This window comes from Aythya marila (genome assembly GCF_965140915.1).
Source record: "Aythya marila genome assembly, chromosome: 7".
In the NCBI taxonomy this organism is placed as follows: domain Eukaryota; kingdom Metazoa; phylum Chordata; class Aves; order Anseriformes; family Anatidae; genus Aythya; species Aythya marila.
The window spans coordinates 32,594,376-32,611,190 of NC_139048.1; the positions used below are offsets into that span (position 1 = coordinate 32,594,376).

The 16,815-nt window shown below is 51.1% G+C and overlaps 1 protein-coding gene across 1 annotated transcript in view; it reads left to right on the top strand.

The window, feature by feature from the left end:
• Nucleotides 1–16,815, top strand: part of CDH23 (cadherin related 23) — a 129,166-nt gene that overhangs the window by 41,627 nt on the left and 70,724 nt on the right. The window contains exon 7 of the mRNA XM_082765371.1: nucleotides 15,102–15,296. Within this exon, the coding sequence (XP_082621497.1) occupies nucleotides 15,102–15,296 (195 nt within the window). The remainder of the gene's footprint in view (nucleotides 1–15,101; nucleotides 15,297–16,815) is intronic.

Below are 16,815 nucleotides of genomic sequence, written 5' to 3' on the forward strand. Positions count from 1 at the left end.
GCAAGGTGCTTGAGGGGAACGGGTTGTGATGTGCTGGGTAAGGCACAGCTTGTGCTGAGGAAGGTGCTGTGTGATGGAGCAGGTGCTCAGACCCGGGAGCATCCTCCCCTCTGAAGGTCGTTGTCATGCAAGGTTTCTGTCGTTATTGCTGCTGCGTGCACCGTGATGCCAGATGGAGAGCCTCAGAGGGTGCCGGTGACAACCTGAAGTCCCCTGGGGAGGGAGAAAGCCGCAGTCTGTGGCAGACCCAGCCCTTGTCTGGCTGAGCAGGAGACCCTGGTTCTTTAAAACACGTGCCCGAGGAGCAAAATGAGAGACGCAACAGAAACCACTGGGGCGGAAAACCCCAAATGGCGTGGAAGTAATGCGTAAAGTGTCCTGGAGATAACAGTCATTTCCACGAGGCAAAACTTGGGCTGGCTCTGGAAGGATGCTGCAGCGAGGGGGGGCAGCCCGAAAATTAGAAATAGTCGTGCTGTTCTGACCAGTGCAGTGCTGGGCTAGGCGAAGGGACAGGGGAAGGGAGAAAGGGGTGGAAAAGAGCCCACTTAGATCTGGCTGCTCCAGCCACCTGCACGCCTGGCTGCGGAAATATTTGTTAACGTGTGCCCCAGATGCTGCTGCGTTGGAAAATATCGCTCTTTTCCACCCCAAAACACCTAGGTTTGGTGGCAGAGCCACGGGGTGGGCACGTGCCAGCATCCTCACCCATCAAACCCAGGGCAGGTGGGGTTAGAGCTGGCAGGACAGGCTCACCAAGGCTTTTTTTTTTCCAGTAAAAAAGCTGGTTTTAATTAAGACAGAAATATTTAAGGGAATGCTGCTGGGGAATTGGGGGAATTTCCGCTCAGAAAAGCTGTGCAGAAAGAGGGCTTCGAAAGGAGGACAATAAAAACCGCTCTTGCAATAGATTCAGTCCAATTTCTTTTTCGGAATTGCGTTTTATGTTTTATTATTTTGTAATGCGTCAGGGACAGTCATGTATAATAAGTTTTCTACCGCTGGTCATACTTTGTGATAAAATAATAGGCTAAATCAGCCTCTCTCTGTATTTTTTTTTTAAATATTTATGTGTGAACTGAACTGTTTGTATCGGTTCCAAACTATTTGCATTACAAATGGGAGAAATTTGATCTAGGAAAAAGTTTCAATCACTATTAGGCAGCCATCGCCTAATTTCCACCATTAATTGATGTTGAAACTTAAAGTGTGGTTGATTTATTCTGCCAGTAGGTGTGAATAATGAAGACAGCAAGAAAAAATGAATATATGGGGGTCCGAGGCAATTTCATTTCAAGACAAAAATCTGAAAGTTTTTAATTTTTCAGGATTTGTTGCACAGGAGGTTGGAAGAGCATGGCTTGCCCCTAAATTGGGGTGAAAAGGAAAAGTTGGTGGCCAGGAGAAATGTCTGCTGTGTCTGGCCACCCCTCTTGCCAGGGCAGGGACCCTGTCCCTTGGGAAGGGACCCATAGCTCTCACTGCTGTGATTAGAGCATGATTTTGGGGGGTTATTTAGCAAGAAGCAGGTGTGACAAATGGTTTTGGGTGGAGCTGGTGTCCTTTTTCTTCTGGAGCATGTGTTTCAGCATCAGTCCTTCGCCATCATCTCACCCCGTTGGTTTGCGACATGGTGGCACAACATCTTCGATGCGCTCCGAAGGCACCAGGAGGAGGTCAGTGGGTTTTCTAGAAGACCCATTTTTCGCTTTTAGGTACGTGGAGCTTCACCATTTTATTGTCCTTTTTGCAAGCACCTCTGAAATACAGAGCGTAGTGTCATGCTGAGCTGTCTCCGTGGGACAGACGGGGTGCGAGGTGACCCGTGGGCGATGGTACTTTATGCTCACCCCTCACGTGCATCTCTGGGGAGCCTGGTGCTTGCAGATTTGGGAGCTTAGGAGGCAGGTGGAGACCAGAAGAGGGGCAAGAAGGAGCCTGGTGCCAGCAGGAGGCTCACAGGAAAGGTGGGCACCGCCGAGCAGCCGGGAGGCGGCGGCGAGCCACGTCCCTTCTGCACGTTCGCGCTTGAGGTCGGGCTGCGGCAGGCGTGCTTTTTTTGGGTTTTGGTTAAAAAGCCTCATCGGAGCGTTATGGAATCGGAATGTGAAGGGTAATTGAGCTGAAAGCCATTCTCTTCCCGCAGCCAGCACCGCGGGAGCCGCCAAAGCGCCCTCGGATGCCGGTCCAGGAATCCTGCCGGAGCAGCGCAGGCGGGGGGGAGCGTCCCCCAGCCACGTCCCCTCCTCACCCTTGTCCCTTCACCACCCCACTGTGCCCACGGCTTGTGGGGAAGGGGTTGGAGATGGTCCCTGTAAAGGCGTGAGGGATGCGGATTTTGTATGAAATGTGCAGAGAAAGGTAAAACAGGTTCCTGAGCTGCAGTTAGGCTTTTTGGAGGTCAGTCCGAATGAGTCGCTGCAGCTCGTTGGGGAGCATCGCCCCATGTCTCTGTCCCTCGCCCTGTCCCCATGGGGGACGTCAGAGGGGTGCTGCCCCCTCCCAGTGACACAAGGCCACCTGCACACAGCTCTGGGGCACACAAAACCATCAGATTTTTAGCAAACTGGAAGGGCTGCATTTTAACAACAGCAACAAAAGGTACCTGGCTCTTGAGGAGGAACAACGCAATCATCACACGCAACCAGAAGAGGTGTTTGTCACCGCTCCAGTCCCCTGCCTCTCTGACAGCTGATGGCATGGGGATTTGCAGGGCGGCTGGTGTGACCTGGAGGAGGGGATTAGCAGAAGAGCCCCCCGTTTCGGACCCCCAGCCCCGGCGTGAAGCGTGCAGCCCGATGGCGCGCCTTGTTGCGCGTTATTGATTGCCGAACGGGCGCAGCTAAGTGCCTCTCATTAATATTTGTTTTGGTCTTTTCCCTGAATTCCGATGAGCGGGGGAGATGCCTCTTATCTCTCTCCTGCAGGTTTTCTTTCTAGAGGATTCCTCTGGCTGGTGACAAACCTGGCTTTGTGGCAGCCAGGCCGCCCGGCCCGCTGTCGGGAGGAGGGATGAGTGAGTAGCTGCCACGAAATCTTGGGAGCTCTGCAGAAAGAAAGTGAGGAACCAAAATTAACACAAAATTAAGAAGGGAAAAAAAAATCGCCTGGCTTGCATTGTGCAGCTGAAAGATGTATTTCCATGCTCAGCTTGGTTTGTAAATCTCTAAAAGGGAAGGGTTTGGGCACATAGCAACTTAAATAATGCTGGCTAAAGGTAAAGGTATGAGCAAGGAGGAATTGTGTGAGATTTGGAGCAGGTAGCCACGGACCCGTTCCCAGGCAGGGCTTCTGTGGCTGGTTTTGAGGTGGTCGAGCTGAGTTAGTGGATGTGGTGTCTGTGTCTCCTGGGCTGTCACGGTGGCAGCAGTCCTTCAGCTTCCCAATGGCCCACAAAATGCTCTCTCTTCCATTTCTCCTCCTGGAGAGGAAACCTCTCCAGAGGAGACTGTCCCGCCTGCCTGTGCTTCAACAGGGCAAGGCAACGTTGCTTTCCGTCCTCCACTTTAATGCCTCGTTTGTTAGGCTTGACTTGAGCTGCTGCACCCCAGGCTGTGGAAATGCTTTGGGGCAGCTTTCAGCAGTTCACGTCGTGCCCCCGAAATGAAAGATTTCTGGTGTGCCCAAAAGCTCTGATGAAAGCTGCTTTAATACAGTCACTCCTCCGGCTTTTCAGTGGCAACTTGGGTCCGGGTCTGCTGTGAAGCAATATCAGAGGCCGTGGAGCATGAAAAGCTGCGTTTGTTTGTGGGTTACAAATGAAGACCTGTCAAAAACCTTTTTAAGCAGTGACAGAAGTTTTCTTTTTCATGATACATTAAACTGAAAGGCTTTGCATCCCCTGGCTCTTCTCTTTCTCCCTTTCTACAAGTTGGGGGAAAAATTGGTGGGCTATGGCTGCTCTTCTTTTTTTGTGTCTTCCCATCCGTTAGAGCCTTTTGGTGGGGTGTTGGGATTTTATGGGGTGCCCTAGCTTCTGGAGAGTGGTGTGTCCAGGGAGAAAAGGGGCAACGAGCCCTGGGAGAGGGGGGGTACAGGACACAGACCTCTCCTTGTGCTCGAAGCAAGCGCTTTGCCAGCCTCGCCTGGGAAAAGGGTGCAGGCTGCTTCCATCGATTTGGTGTCAAGAGCTGTTTTTCAAAGGGTAAACGTGTTTATAGGATTCCTGTCCTTTTGTTGTAAGAAGTAGGATGCCGTGCCTGGACACAGGGGTTTGCTAGCAGAGTGTCACATCGGTTCTTCATCACTGTGCTTGGTTGTGCAGCCCCTTTCCTCGGCGTGCTGTGCGAGCAGGGCATCATTCACCACCAGCCCCTGCGCCTTGTTTCTTTCACCAGGCTCGGTGGTTTCCAGCTGTATATTCTGGGTTGGCATGAAGAAAGAGCTTTCATTTAACGGGCCTTTTATCAGGTTGATTTCCCGTTGCCTTTTCCCTTCGGGTGTGCTTAGGGGAGTTTATTCTTTTTTAACGGGTTTATTCCACTGGCAGCAATGGGTTTGGAAAGGCTGGGGGGCTTTGATTTGATGCCTGGAAAAAAAAGTATTTGGTTTCTGGTCCCCTCATGGGCTTGGGTGGATGGAAAGGAGGAGAAAACGTTGCAGACATTCACGGTTTGATGGGAAACTTCACGTGCTTCGTGTCTTCCGTGATGCTTTCACAAATTAGCAAACCTGGGCTGTTTGCAACCTCTTCAGCCCGTCTAGTGGCAGCTTTCTCATCCCGTCTTTGTCTCTCACACGCTTTTCTTCCACTGTCATCACCAGCTGAGCCCTGCTGGTGGTCCTCCAGGAGCCCCGGAGCAGGTAAGGTGCCAGACGGCCCCGCATATTTTAAGCAGTGCCGCTCGAGTCCCTGCACGTCACCAGCACCAGCACCCCTAGCTCTCTTCACATCTGCTTCTATTTCTGCCCGAGCTGGGGCCACGAGGCAGGGCTGTTTTATTTTTCAGCAGTTTTGCCTTTATTTCACTGTTACATTCCTGAAACCTCAAGTTTCTCCTAACCGGCCCTGGAAGCAGCAGAGGTTTGGTTTGGTGATTTGGTTAAATGGCTATGGGGGGGGGGATTAAATTGAGCTCAACCCCCCCATACATCTCCCTTGCAGCTGAGGGCAAATTTAGCTGCTGATTCCAGAGCTTCCCTAAAACGGCTTCATCTGAAAATGCATTTTGGGCTCTCAAAGTTCAAGCATTTATCCTGAGCCAGAAATATACACAGATTTGCTCTCTAATTTAATAAAGTCATCCAAATAATATGATTTCTCCCATAACCATCGTTTATGTTTCACAGCAAAATGATAATGAGAAAGTCATTAGAAGTAATAAACAAAACAAAACCCACACAGCAAATCCTTCACTGAGCTTGACTGATGGGAAAAAGAGCAGCATCTGAGGCTCAGGCCACACAATATTAGCTGGGTGCAGCTGGTTTTAAGTAGATGTGCTCTCGAAACATCAGTTAGCTTCTTGAGTCTCGAGGGGCTGCTGGTGCCAGAGCAGGTGGGCACCCACGGGGCTGCCTTTCTTGCCTCTCTGGGGTTGGTTATAGCTGATCCAGATCCTCCTCCTTGTCCTGACTTGGACAACGTGCTCTGCTTCTCATTTCTTGGTTAAGACTTGGGTCAAGCATGTATCGAACATGTAAAGATCAAGATTTTTGGTAGCTTGACATAGTTCTTCTTTTTTTTTTTTTTTTTTATAACCGCATATGGGCTTCAGCCTGAATATTTATTTCTGCATCATCCTCACCCAGGAAAATTTTCCTTTGACTTCAGTATTATTTTTTTCCTTCATTTTTTTTTCCTTCAGTACCAGCACCCAGCGGTGCTGTATGTCCCCTCCCGCTGCCTCCCTTCAGCACTGGTTTCACTGGTTTTCAACTGGGACCATGCGAGGTACCTGGTCTGTGTCTCCTTCATTTTGGGTGGACAAAGCAGAGGCCAGAGGGATGTCACGGCCACAACTAAACACAACTCCAATAAAATGCCCAGCTAGGCAAATCATTTTCCCTATTTCATGGTATTTTGGGTGGCGGGGACTTACTTCCTCCCCTCACCTGAAGCCCCAGTGGTTACCCAGTGAGGCTCTGCTTCCAGAGCCCGCGTCACTGCAGGCTCTTGGCTGCTGCCGTGGTGCCCTCCCCACTCTGGCATTTGTTCTTTTTGGCCCAAAATAGCCCACATCTGTTGCTGCTGAGCGTTCATTCACTGCCTTTCGCTCAGGCTTCGGGGGAGGGAGAAGATAGCAGGAACAGCTGCTGTCTGCTGGTTTTCTTGGGACTGTCAGGCATCTTTGCAGGTCTCGTTGGTTTGGGGATTCAGAGCACCTTTTGTTTATTTTTTTATTATTGTTATTTGTATAGGTATGAAAAAAATCCCTCCTTAAAGCTCATCTTTGCTGTTCCCACTTGAACTTTCTGGATTTTTAGTGCTGGCCGCTGTTGTGTTAGAGTCTGTTGGTGCTCCCCATGCTCTCCGTAGTTCCTATGGGTGCATAACCTTCAATCCTATGACCCCTGCAAAGCCCCAAAATAGGCTTGAGTCACCCTTTTCTTCTTTGTAGAAAGTTTGCCTGGAGGGGGCAACAGGCTCTGCTGGGGCTGAGAGCAGAAGTGACGGTCTGGTGGTGGTGCTGAGGACCCTGGTGGCTCCTCATGGCTTTGTGGGAGGTGGTGTAAGGCAAATCTTGTTCCCTGCCAGTGCTGAAGGCTCTGTGGGACCTCCCCTGTGTGTGGCCATGGCTTGGAGAAGCTGAGCAGGGTGTGTAAATTGTGAGTGAAAAGATGCTGATGGAAAGCCGCTGCCTTTTGTAGGAAATAAGGAGATTTAGTGACTCAGATCAGCTAAGGAAATCAGGGATTCTTTGGGTATGGTGGCAAAAAGAAAAGGACTGGAAAACGGTGTTTCTGTCTTTTTTCTTTTTTTTTTTTTTTTCTTTTTCCAGTTGCCCCTTTTTGCTACCCTCCCAGCTCAGGAGCCTGGGTTAGATAAAAGACAGAGGGGTTCTCCCTGGGGAGAGGTGCCGGGCTTTGGGGATGGACGTCCCAATTCTCATGCAGCGGCCGGTCATTTGGAAATAGTGGCTCATCAGGCACTTATGGATCTTTGGAGCCCCTTTCTCCCCCTAATAATCCCACCTCTGGGGAGGTATCGATTCGCCGCCGCCGGCTGCCTCTTGGTATTCCGCCGTCTGGTTTGGTCTGTGTAAATCGCCGCGCTGTCATTTTCACGCCGCAATTACCTGCTCTGATTTCTTTCATCCCCTGTCCTTTGCCAGAGATCTAAACTCTGTATCGACAAACCACCCTGGAAAAAAGAGGGGGCCGGGGCTCGGGGAGAAGTTGAGCAGCGCAGAAACTTTGGGAAGAGCTTTTCCCCTGGGTGTGATCATCTCAGGGTCAGGGTCTCAAAGCGGATCGGTCTATTTTTATTTTTTTTTCCCTGCTGGAAAATGCTTGTCTAACACAGGAGGGATGCTGTGAGTGTGACTCTGTGCCTTGCTTTTCTTGATGTCGGAAACAAAGGGAATTATTAGCTAGGCTGCTGTGAGGCTTGGGTCGGTGGTTCCCAAATATGTTGTGTGAACGGAGGGAGGGATTTTGCTGGCCATCCTCAGTCCCATGTAGAAAGTTTAGGAGTTGTCGCTCCTCCAGCAGAAGCACTGGGTGCAGGATGCTTGTCCTGAAGGCAGAAAAGATTAACCAAAAAAAAACGGAGAGAGAAAGGTTGAGTGCCAGACACTCGAGCAGGAGTCTCGTGGTGGTGACCCGCAGCAGCGGGGTGTCCTCTGGTCCCCTCACAGCCCCCAAATTGCCCGGCACCGTGCTTGGCCCTGCACAACCCCACAGCTCCGAATGGAAAGGTGTTTGGTTATTAAAAGGGCACGCCTGGCCAGCCAGGGCTCTCGCTTGAGCACAGTCCCCATCCGAGCAGAGAATAAATTAAAAAGCCAACTGGCCGCGGCTGCCTCGGGAGCACCGGGACCAGAGATAGGGCCAGAAGTCAGATAGCAAACGGTGTCCAAAACGGCAGTGCCTGGTGCGAGGCGTGAAATTAAAACCTCCTCTGCCTCCTCCTGCACGCCGTAACAAAGCGCTTCCTTCCACAGTCTGCCGGCACTGGGAGTGCAGAGGAGAATAATTAAATACATGGAGATGTTGGGGCCGGGGGGAGGATGCTGATGCTCCTCTGCCCTGAACCTGAGCTCCGTGGTGTTCTGCAAAACCTGCTCCTGTGATGGGGATTTGCACCAGGAGGGAAGAATTGGTCCCTTTGCTGTGTCCCCCTGGTGCCAGCCCTGCTCTCCCCTTGTCATGCCAGCTTGCCAGCCCTGGGGAAGGGCAAGCTGCTGCTCTTCCCCCTGTTACCACTAAGGAATGATGAAAAGGGCAGGACTTTTTAATCAAAGTTACATTAGGTGAGGCTTAGATTATTCACCCTGCTTTATTGCAGCTATTTTTACACGGGGGTTAGAAGTTAATGCTACCCGGTGAGCCTGGTTTTGCTGGATCCTGGCAAGCACTGAAATCCATCAGCACATCCAGACAGGGTAGGAAAGAGCCCGAGCGCAAAATAAACCCACTAGCCGAGCTGGAAAAAAAATAAAATGAAGAAAAGAAGAGCAGTCAGGAACAAACCTTAAAAATCCAGACCCACAATAATAGAGGGTCTGGTCTGGAGGGGCAAAAACCAGCCAGGACCATCAGCTGTAATCAGCAGGAGGCAAGCTGCTGTAATCAGCGCCCAAAGGGGAGGGTTGTTGGGTTTGGGGTTTTTCTTTTTTCTTTTTTTTTTTTCTTTCTTGTTTTTGGTGTTTCTGTTTTTAAGGGAATGCCAGGGGTTTAGGCTGCACAGGTTCCTTGGGGCTGGTGGGGATGTTGGCAGAGCTGCTGTCACTTCCCCTGCCTGATGCACTGAGCTGAGAGAGGGAAAGGAAGGAGTCATCCCTGTATTTGTAGAAAAGGGCCAAAACCCAACATTTTTTCTGTCTCTTGCCCCTAGTTTTCCACCTGCATTATCCCTCTGGGGCAGCATTCCTACATTCAGGGAGTAGCTCCCTGCACTGGCACCGATGGAGGTGGCACAGGAGGCCGGGAGGATTTGGGAGAGGGCTTGCAGTGCCCATGCCATTCGTTCCCCCAGCCCAAGCCTTCAAGGATACCCTCTGGAGGTCTCATTGAAGCACATTAACAACTTCAGATTACGGTTAATGTAGCGTCACTGCGCTGCGGTGTTATAATTACATGCTTGTGTTCACGTTTATCCACCAAGGTGTTCTGCGGGCAGGGAGACACTTGTGTGTCAGCGACAAACCCGGAGCCCTGCTTGCATGGAAAGCTGTGGGTGCACCCAGTGCTTTTTGGCAAGGGCTGGTTTTGACCCAGAAAAGTTTTTTTCTGGAAGAAATGGGAGAAAGAAAAATGTCGCCAGTACCATGGTGACAGCGAGCCGTGCAGGGCTGTTCCCTAAGTGCACCTGATGCAGGAATTGTTTAGCTCACCCCCGTCTTCAGGGCATAGTAATATGATGGGTTTAGGGTTAGGTCTGGCATCCCTGGTGCACCAGCAGCATGCTTGTCTTTAGGATCAGCTCTAAAACTTTTAATGTGGTGCCAAATAAATAAATAATGGAGGTGGCAAAGCGGGCAGGTTTACATCCAAGCAGGAGGGGCAGGAGGAGATGGAGAGAAGTCCTGGTGGAGAAGGGATGTCCCAGTTCCTCCTAGGCCAGCTGGAGACTGGGTCCTCCTGGGGGCACAAAAGGGAGGGAGGAAAGTGGCCAGGACCCCTCTGAGGGTCTGGGAGGAGCAGATGGAGAGGAGACTGGGAGCAGCTAAGCGCCTGCAGACCTCGTGGATGTGTTTGCGGTGTGCTCTACAAATGAATGCAATACCTAATGATTCGTGGCTATTATTTGAAGGGCCCCACTGTTACAGATTTATTTGTCGTTTCCCGTAATAACACCGATGCTAATGAATTCATTTGTATTAATGCGGGTGTCGTGGGCTTCCGATGATGTTCCATGTTAATTAATGTACCATTAAAAGAAAGTGTCACCCAATTAATATCAAGTGGAAGCAGCGGCGCCGCGGTCCTGTCGTTAGGGTTTTGGTTGGTTTTGGTGTTTTCCTTTGATTTTTCAAATGTCTCATTGGGCTCCCATCGGTTGTCTCCTCCCAGCCTTGTTTTGTCTTTGCCCACCTCCTCGATAATGGATGGAAAAGTAAGAGAAATGCAGCTTCTTCATCTCGATGGCCTGTGCCCTTTGTCCCTCACCATCTCCCAGCCCTCTTCCTGGGGAAAATGGCAAATGATGGGCAAAGCCCCTCACTTTCCCAGCAGGGATCCTCTGTGAATACTCTTGCCTGATGATATTCCTTGTTTATAATTGTACTTGGAGGGCGATGTGCTAGCTCACTGCATTGATTCAGAATTATTCTGTGCATTAATCAATGCCACGCAGTGCAGCCATATGGCTTAGAGAAGATGTGCATGGCTCTGGTTCCTTCCCAACCAAATTTGCTCCTTGCCATCCCAAATTGTTCTCCGGGAGGAAGGCATCCTTTGCCTCTGGAGCACCCAGGGTGTGAATTTGCATCCATGTGCCTTCTGTGGTGTCGTCCCTGGCTGCACGCAGCCAAGGAGGAAGGTGTTGTGTGGCCGTGGGCTGAGCTGCTTGGCTCTCGTTGCTCGCTGGTGCTTTGCGCGGAGGTGGAGGAAAAGAGATGAAACCCGAGGGGATGGGGAAAAGGGCACAGGGATGTGATTTATTAACCTGATGGGGAGCTACCTGGGGCTCATTTCCATGCATGGAGGTACACTGGGGCCAAAAACACGCTTGAGTGCTGATGTCCAAGGCAGTTCCAGGCAGCAAATGTCACCACGGATGCTCTGCTTGCAGACGTACAGGTCCATGCTCGCACTGCCTAATGCCTTGCATCCTCTTGGGCACCACACCAGCAGCATTTAGAGGTTGGGTTTGCACGGGGCTGTCACCCAACACTTCCCTGGGGGTCATCTGTGGCCTCCCAGGGTGGTCCTGGGGGGAAGCAGCTCGCTTTCCCTGCCTTGAATTCGTCTGCTTGAGAAGCAGCGCTCCCAGCCCCGCGCACGGTGAGCCAAGCCAGTAATTCAGTCCCCGGCTCCGACGCTGTGTCTTCTTCCAGCTGTGTTTATGGTGTTTTCAAAAGCCCCTCAATTGAATTATAGCTCTGTGGTGGCCGCTTGCCAGTGTCAGTCGATAATGAGGGAGGTCACTTAATAGAGAGAGCGGCGAGGGATACATATTAACGAGAGCTGATTGAAAGGTGGGGTGAATTTCAATCCAAAAAAGAAGAAGAAGAAGGGAAATTATCAGGTTTTAAAATCAAATTTTGAAATTGGAAATTGCTTGGCTCAGACTAGCAGTAATGCAATTAATAAATGTAATTAAAAGCGTAATAACGAACAAGGGAATTGGAAGCCCGCGCGCATCCGCGTGAGCTGGCGAGGGCCGTGCTGGCGGCCGGGGGAAAGCAAACCCATGGGCCAGGGCTGGCTTCAACTTGTGGCAGAGCCTGCAGAAGGAGCCTGGGATCTGGGGTTTCATCGCCTCTGGGCTGCTTTGCCTCGGGAAGAGGCACCGAGCATCCCTGCTCCCTCCTGCCCGGGGATGGGAAAGCATCACCGTGGGAGCCTTTGGCTCCCTCCAGCACTGGGATTTTGGGAGCAGGAGACTTCAATCTGCGCTGGGGAGAGGGAGTTGAGCTGCTGAAATGGCAGCAGGGATGTGTTTAAGAGTAATAGGCTGACCTGAGGGGTAGCATGGGCAGCCAAGCATCTCCTAACAGCAGTGGTCAGCAGGGAAAAAAAAAAAAAAAAAAAAAAAAAAAGAGTAGGAGCTGATATAGGGCCGGAGAGACGATTTTGGGGCTAATGTGGAGAGCACAGCACTGGAGCCCTCGTGCCCCCCGTCCGCTCGCGTTGCCTCCTGGCATCCCATCGACCTTCAGACAGCTGCTCGGCCAGATTGCCTGCCGTTTTCACACATTATTTGCATTGGTCCGGCGTGCGCGCAGCCGCATCCTAATCGCCTCCACTGGCTCCTGCCGGGTGACTTTGCCCTGGGAGGTCGTGCGGAGGTCCTGCACGTGGCCAGATGCTCAAGAAGGGGCCTCAAGGGGCTTGAGACTCTTCCTATGGGATTTTCCATGTGGTGAAAATTTCCTTAGGGAAAATCCAGGATGCACAAGTGACTTCGCATCCCCTGGATCCTCCCTGGGTGAAGGATGGGGTGCCGGAGAAGTCCAAAGCGGGACCCACTCCCCTTTGCCCTCCTCCTCCTCTGCAGGAGGCATCTGGCTGCATGGTTATTTTTATCTCACATCTGCTGGCGTCGTAACAAAGATTTAATGATATGACACGATTTTGTCATCTTCTTCTTTTTTTTTTTTTTCCTGTGGGAAGTTTCACCACTGGCTGGTGGAGCGAGAGAAAAGCTTTAAAAATGGGGAAAAAAAAAATTAAACAGGGGATTTGTGTAGGAAGCTCACCTGTTTGCCACAAGATGTTGTAGACAAGATGTTGTAGACTCCTGTCTGTCTGCATTTCCATTCTTCTGGACAGAAAAGACAGATTTTGCTATTTCTGCCTCTCTGTGAATTAAACATAAGCACCGTTGAGGAGGAACGGCCAGGAGGGATGCTCAGAAGAGCCCCACAAATGGCCCAAATGCTCAGAAAGCAGAAACACAGCCTGGCCCCAGCAGCCCCGATGCTCAGTGTGCCCATCGCATCGCCCTGGGCCCTGCCCTCTGCCTGGGCTTTGTGCTCCGACCCCAAAAGCGAGCCCGCGATGCCGATACAGATGTTTTGCTCCATTGTTCGGGTGACGGGCTGCGTCTGCTGAGAAATGAGATGTCAGCCTCCCGCTGAGCAATAGCTTGAGCCTGCTTGACCCAAAAACAGCAAGAGGATTTTTAAAGATGCCTTTCTGCAGCTTTGAAGGCAGACGGTGTGAGATATCCCTCAGTCCTTACCGTGTCCTGCACGGGCACACGCTGCTCATGGGGCTTTTATAGGGGCAAGAGGTCTTCATCCGGGGCTTGACCCCCTGCTTGTATGGGATTTTCTATCCCGGCTGATGGAGGGACCTGAGCAGCAAAGCTGTAAGAGGGGGATAAATATAAAGCAAGCTGGAGCTCAGGCGGTGTCACCAGGATTTGTCACCTCCTTGTCCCCCCAAAAAGCCTCTCCCTTGGAAGGAAGCGGCCGCCTCGGGCGAGGAGATGATGAACTCTTCTAAGCCTGCTCCGGGGCTATTGTCTGCAACACAATGCTGGGGAAATCAAGCTCTCCCCTAATCGGAGTGGCCAGAGCGGATTTGCATGTTAAAAGGAGTGGCTGGGGGCACTTAAAAAGAGGAAATGAATTCATCGAGCCTGGCTTTATCCTTATGAATATTATTCTTCCTAGGGACACTGCGTCCCAGACCTCGGTGCAACCCGTGAGTGGGTAATCTGCAGTGCTGATCCCAGCAGGAACCTGGGGTGGGTGGGTGGGTGGGTGGATGGATGGATGGATGGATGGATGGATGGATGGATGGAGGTGCTGAGCAGGGCTGCAGGATGCTCTGAGGCTGCATGGTGGCTTGGGGTAGCCCAAAAGATGAGCTTTAGGGGATGCCTACTGCTGCCCAAGGAGGTGTTCTTTGGTTGCCCCATACGCAAAAGCCCCCCACAAAGGACTCCTCCACCCCAGCACACCTCCTGAGCCCTCCAAGCTCCGTGAACACACAAGCCAGGATTAAGACATGGCACGAACAGCACGAGGCCAGGGCTCGTGGGGCAGATGTGGGCTAAGCGTGACAAAAAGCGAGCAGTTGTAAGGCAAAGGGTAGCAAACTGCTGGGATAAGTCAGCTGGGGAGGCTGTGATGTCTCTGTCGCTGGAAGGCTTTAAGGCTGGCAATAATTTAGGTGTAGCGAGAGGACGGGTTTTTCTTTTGAGGTCCCTTCTAGCTGGATCTTTTATGCTTTTATGATTGTTGATCACAAAAAAAAAAAAAAAAAAAAAAGTTGATCGTGCTTTAAAAAATAATCCCCGGGCCGTGCCCTGCAAGGCTGCTTTTAGCAGCTTGATTTAGAGGAAGGAAAAAAAAATAAATAAAGCACGGAAATGAAAAGTCGAGGTGGGAGCTGCAGCCTCTCACACCTCACAAGAGGTGACAGTGGGCAGGAGGTGTCGGGGACATGTGTGGGGTCACGGCGTGCATCCAGGGCGGCTTTTGGGGCCTCTGCTCACAAAGGTGTGCTGCAGGATCCCTGTTCCTTGTGCTTTGACTGAGCTCACAGCAAATCCTGTGCCCCCAGCAGCCCACGTCCCCCCCAGCACAGCCTTTTTGCTCGCCAGCCCTGCCTCTGCCCTCGCAGCGAGGCGAATACACGAGTTTAGGATTTGCATAGGAACATGCAGCTGTTCCACCAAAAATGGATAATTGTTCTCCCCGCTGCGAAGTTAAACAATAAGAAGTGCCAAACTGCACTTGCCGTTGCTGATTTTGTGCACTCAGCTGCATATTTTATGCATGTAGATTAGTTACAGATTTATGACGATTTAACTGTTAATGCCTGCATTAATCGGGCCAGGTTGTAGTTGCTGTGGAAACTCCAGCGTTGAGTTTTATGTAAAGTTCTGCGTTGCATTTAATGCATTTGGGGTGTGTGTGTGTGTGCTCTTTTATATTTAATGCCTTACGGTGAAAGCGACGAGCGAATTGGCACTGAAAATAAAAGTGCCTTTGGGCAGAAAACAAGTTTCAGTAAAGAGTGAGTAATTTTTTCTGGAAAGTTGTGATGTCTGGGAAAATAAGGGCTTGTGATAGAGTGCCATCTTGACCACAGCTGTATAACTATGATTATAAGCGCGCAACAACTATTATAGCTGCCGCAATCCTGCAATAAAGGAAACAGCTGTATAACTTGGAAACGTTCTAAAAATACAGGACTCGAGTTCTTGGGTCTCTGGGTATCGGTTCTGGTGGGTGACAGAAATTGCTGATGTGCATCTGATGGGGAAATAGGCTGGTGCACGGCTTTATCCATGTCTTTTTTTTTAATTTTCTTCCCAGAACACTCCGGTGGGCACGCCGATTTTCATCGTGAATGCCACGGATCCGGACCAGGGGGCAGGGGGCAGCGTGCTCTACTCCTTCCAGCCCCCTTCCAGCTTCTTCGCCATCGACAGCGGCCGTGGCATCGTGTCGGTCATCCGGGAGCTGGACTACGAGGTGACGCAGGCGTACCAGCTGCAGGTCAATGCGACGGTGAGTCAGCTCCTGCCCGTGTTTTTCCAGAGGGATGGAGCTACTGCTGACTCGCTTTGTTGCCCTGTTGTCTTGTGGGCATCCAGTTTTCCTGTGAACTATCAGTGCTGGGTGGATTTGGTGGTGGTATGGGAATAGGGGAGCTGATCTGAGTATTTTGGGAGTAGTGGCAGCATCGCGGGGTGAGGTGCAAAGCATTGGTGGTCACTAGTGGTCATCATTGGTCAAGCTGCCTGCAATTCTGAGCGTTTTCCACCTGGAAGGACGATATTGCAATGCTGTGCTCCAGCAGCACCTTGGACTCGATGATCCTAAATGTCTTCTCCAACCAACGTGATTCTCTTATTTAGGACACTGAAAAGCAAGGATTTGGCACAGCATCTAGAGCCAGGAGAGCCCATTAAGTCCTCTGGTCCCATTCCTTGTGCATCCTGGTTTATTATAGATTTATTATTTATATTTATTCACCTGTACGAAATCTGCTGAGTCTCGCTCAGCAACAGCTGAGTTCAGACCTCAAGAGTGCAGATTTCGGTGGGCCAGGAAGGAGAAACCCAGACCCTAATTAGTCAATACCAGGAGAGGCTTTCCCCCATGGCCACAATGGCAGGTTCATGCCCCACCACAAATGGGAACCTTCCCATTCCTGTAGGTCTGTAGGGAGGGGATAAATGAGGTGCACCAGGCAAGATGCTCTGTGCAGCAGCTCCGTTCCCGTCTCTGATGCAACCGAGTCAGGTGAGATTCAGCCCTGCAATATATCTGACCCTCTGTGTGTACAAGAAGGGGGGGGGGGAAAAACCCGTCCTGCCCCCTCCAGGCAGCTGGCTGGAGCTCTTGAAGCATGTGATTTGATCAAGATCATTGTGTTGCTGCAGAGCCACAAATGTCATGAGGAGGCGGAGGGCTGCGCGGGGCTTCTTTGGGTTTTGTGGCTACAGAGGTTGGGCACGCACAGACTGCAGGGCCAGGGGCAAGCACCTCAACCTTTCAGCCCCATCCCTGCGTGTGTAGGGCCGTGGAAATTTCCCCCCAAAGCTTATTTTTCCCTGAAACATATCTCACTTTATTTTAAGTGCTCCAGCAGTGAGCCCTCCATCTCCCCCCTGGTAAACACTGCGATGTTTCATTGCCTCCACTGCTGAGACGCATCAAATCCTCTGAATTTAACTGTCTCACCACTGCTTCCAGTCTAACAATCTGATGAAGTTTACCTGAAAAACTGGTAGATGCCTCACATCCTGCAGTGCTTTGCCAGTGTCATCACATAGGCACATTGGTCACGTAGCCTCTCGCCTTCCTCTTCCGTAAGCCAACGAAGCTGAGCTGATGTCCCCATCCCTAAATCTTTCTGTGTCCATCGTTTGGCCTCGTCATGGTAGCTCCATTGTTAGGTGTCACCACACCAGACCTGGACTTGTGGCTGCAGTAAGAAAAGAAATACAGACCCTTGATAGAAACGAGCCCTTCTTCTACATCCCTGATTCTGGTTGCCTTAAGGACACAAGGATGCTGCCTC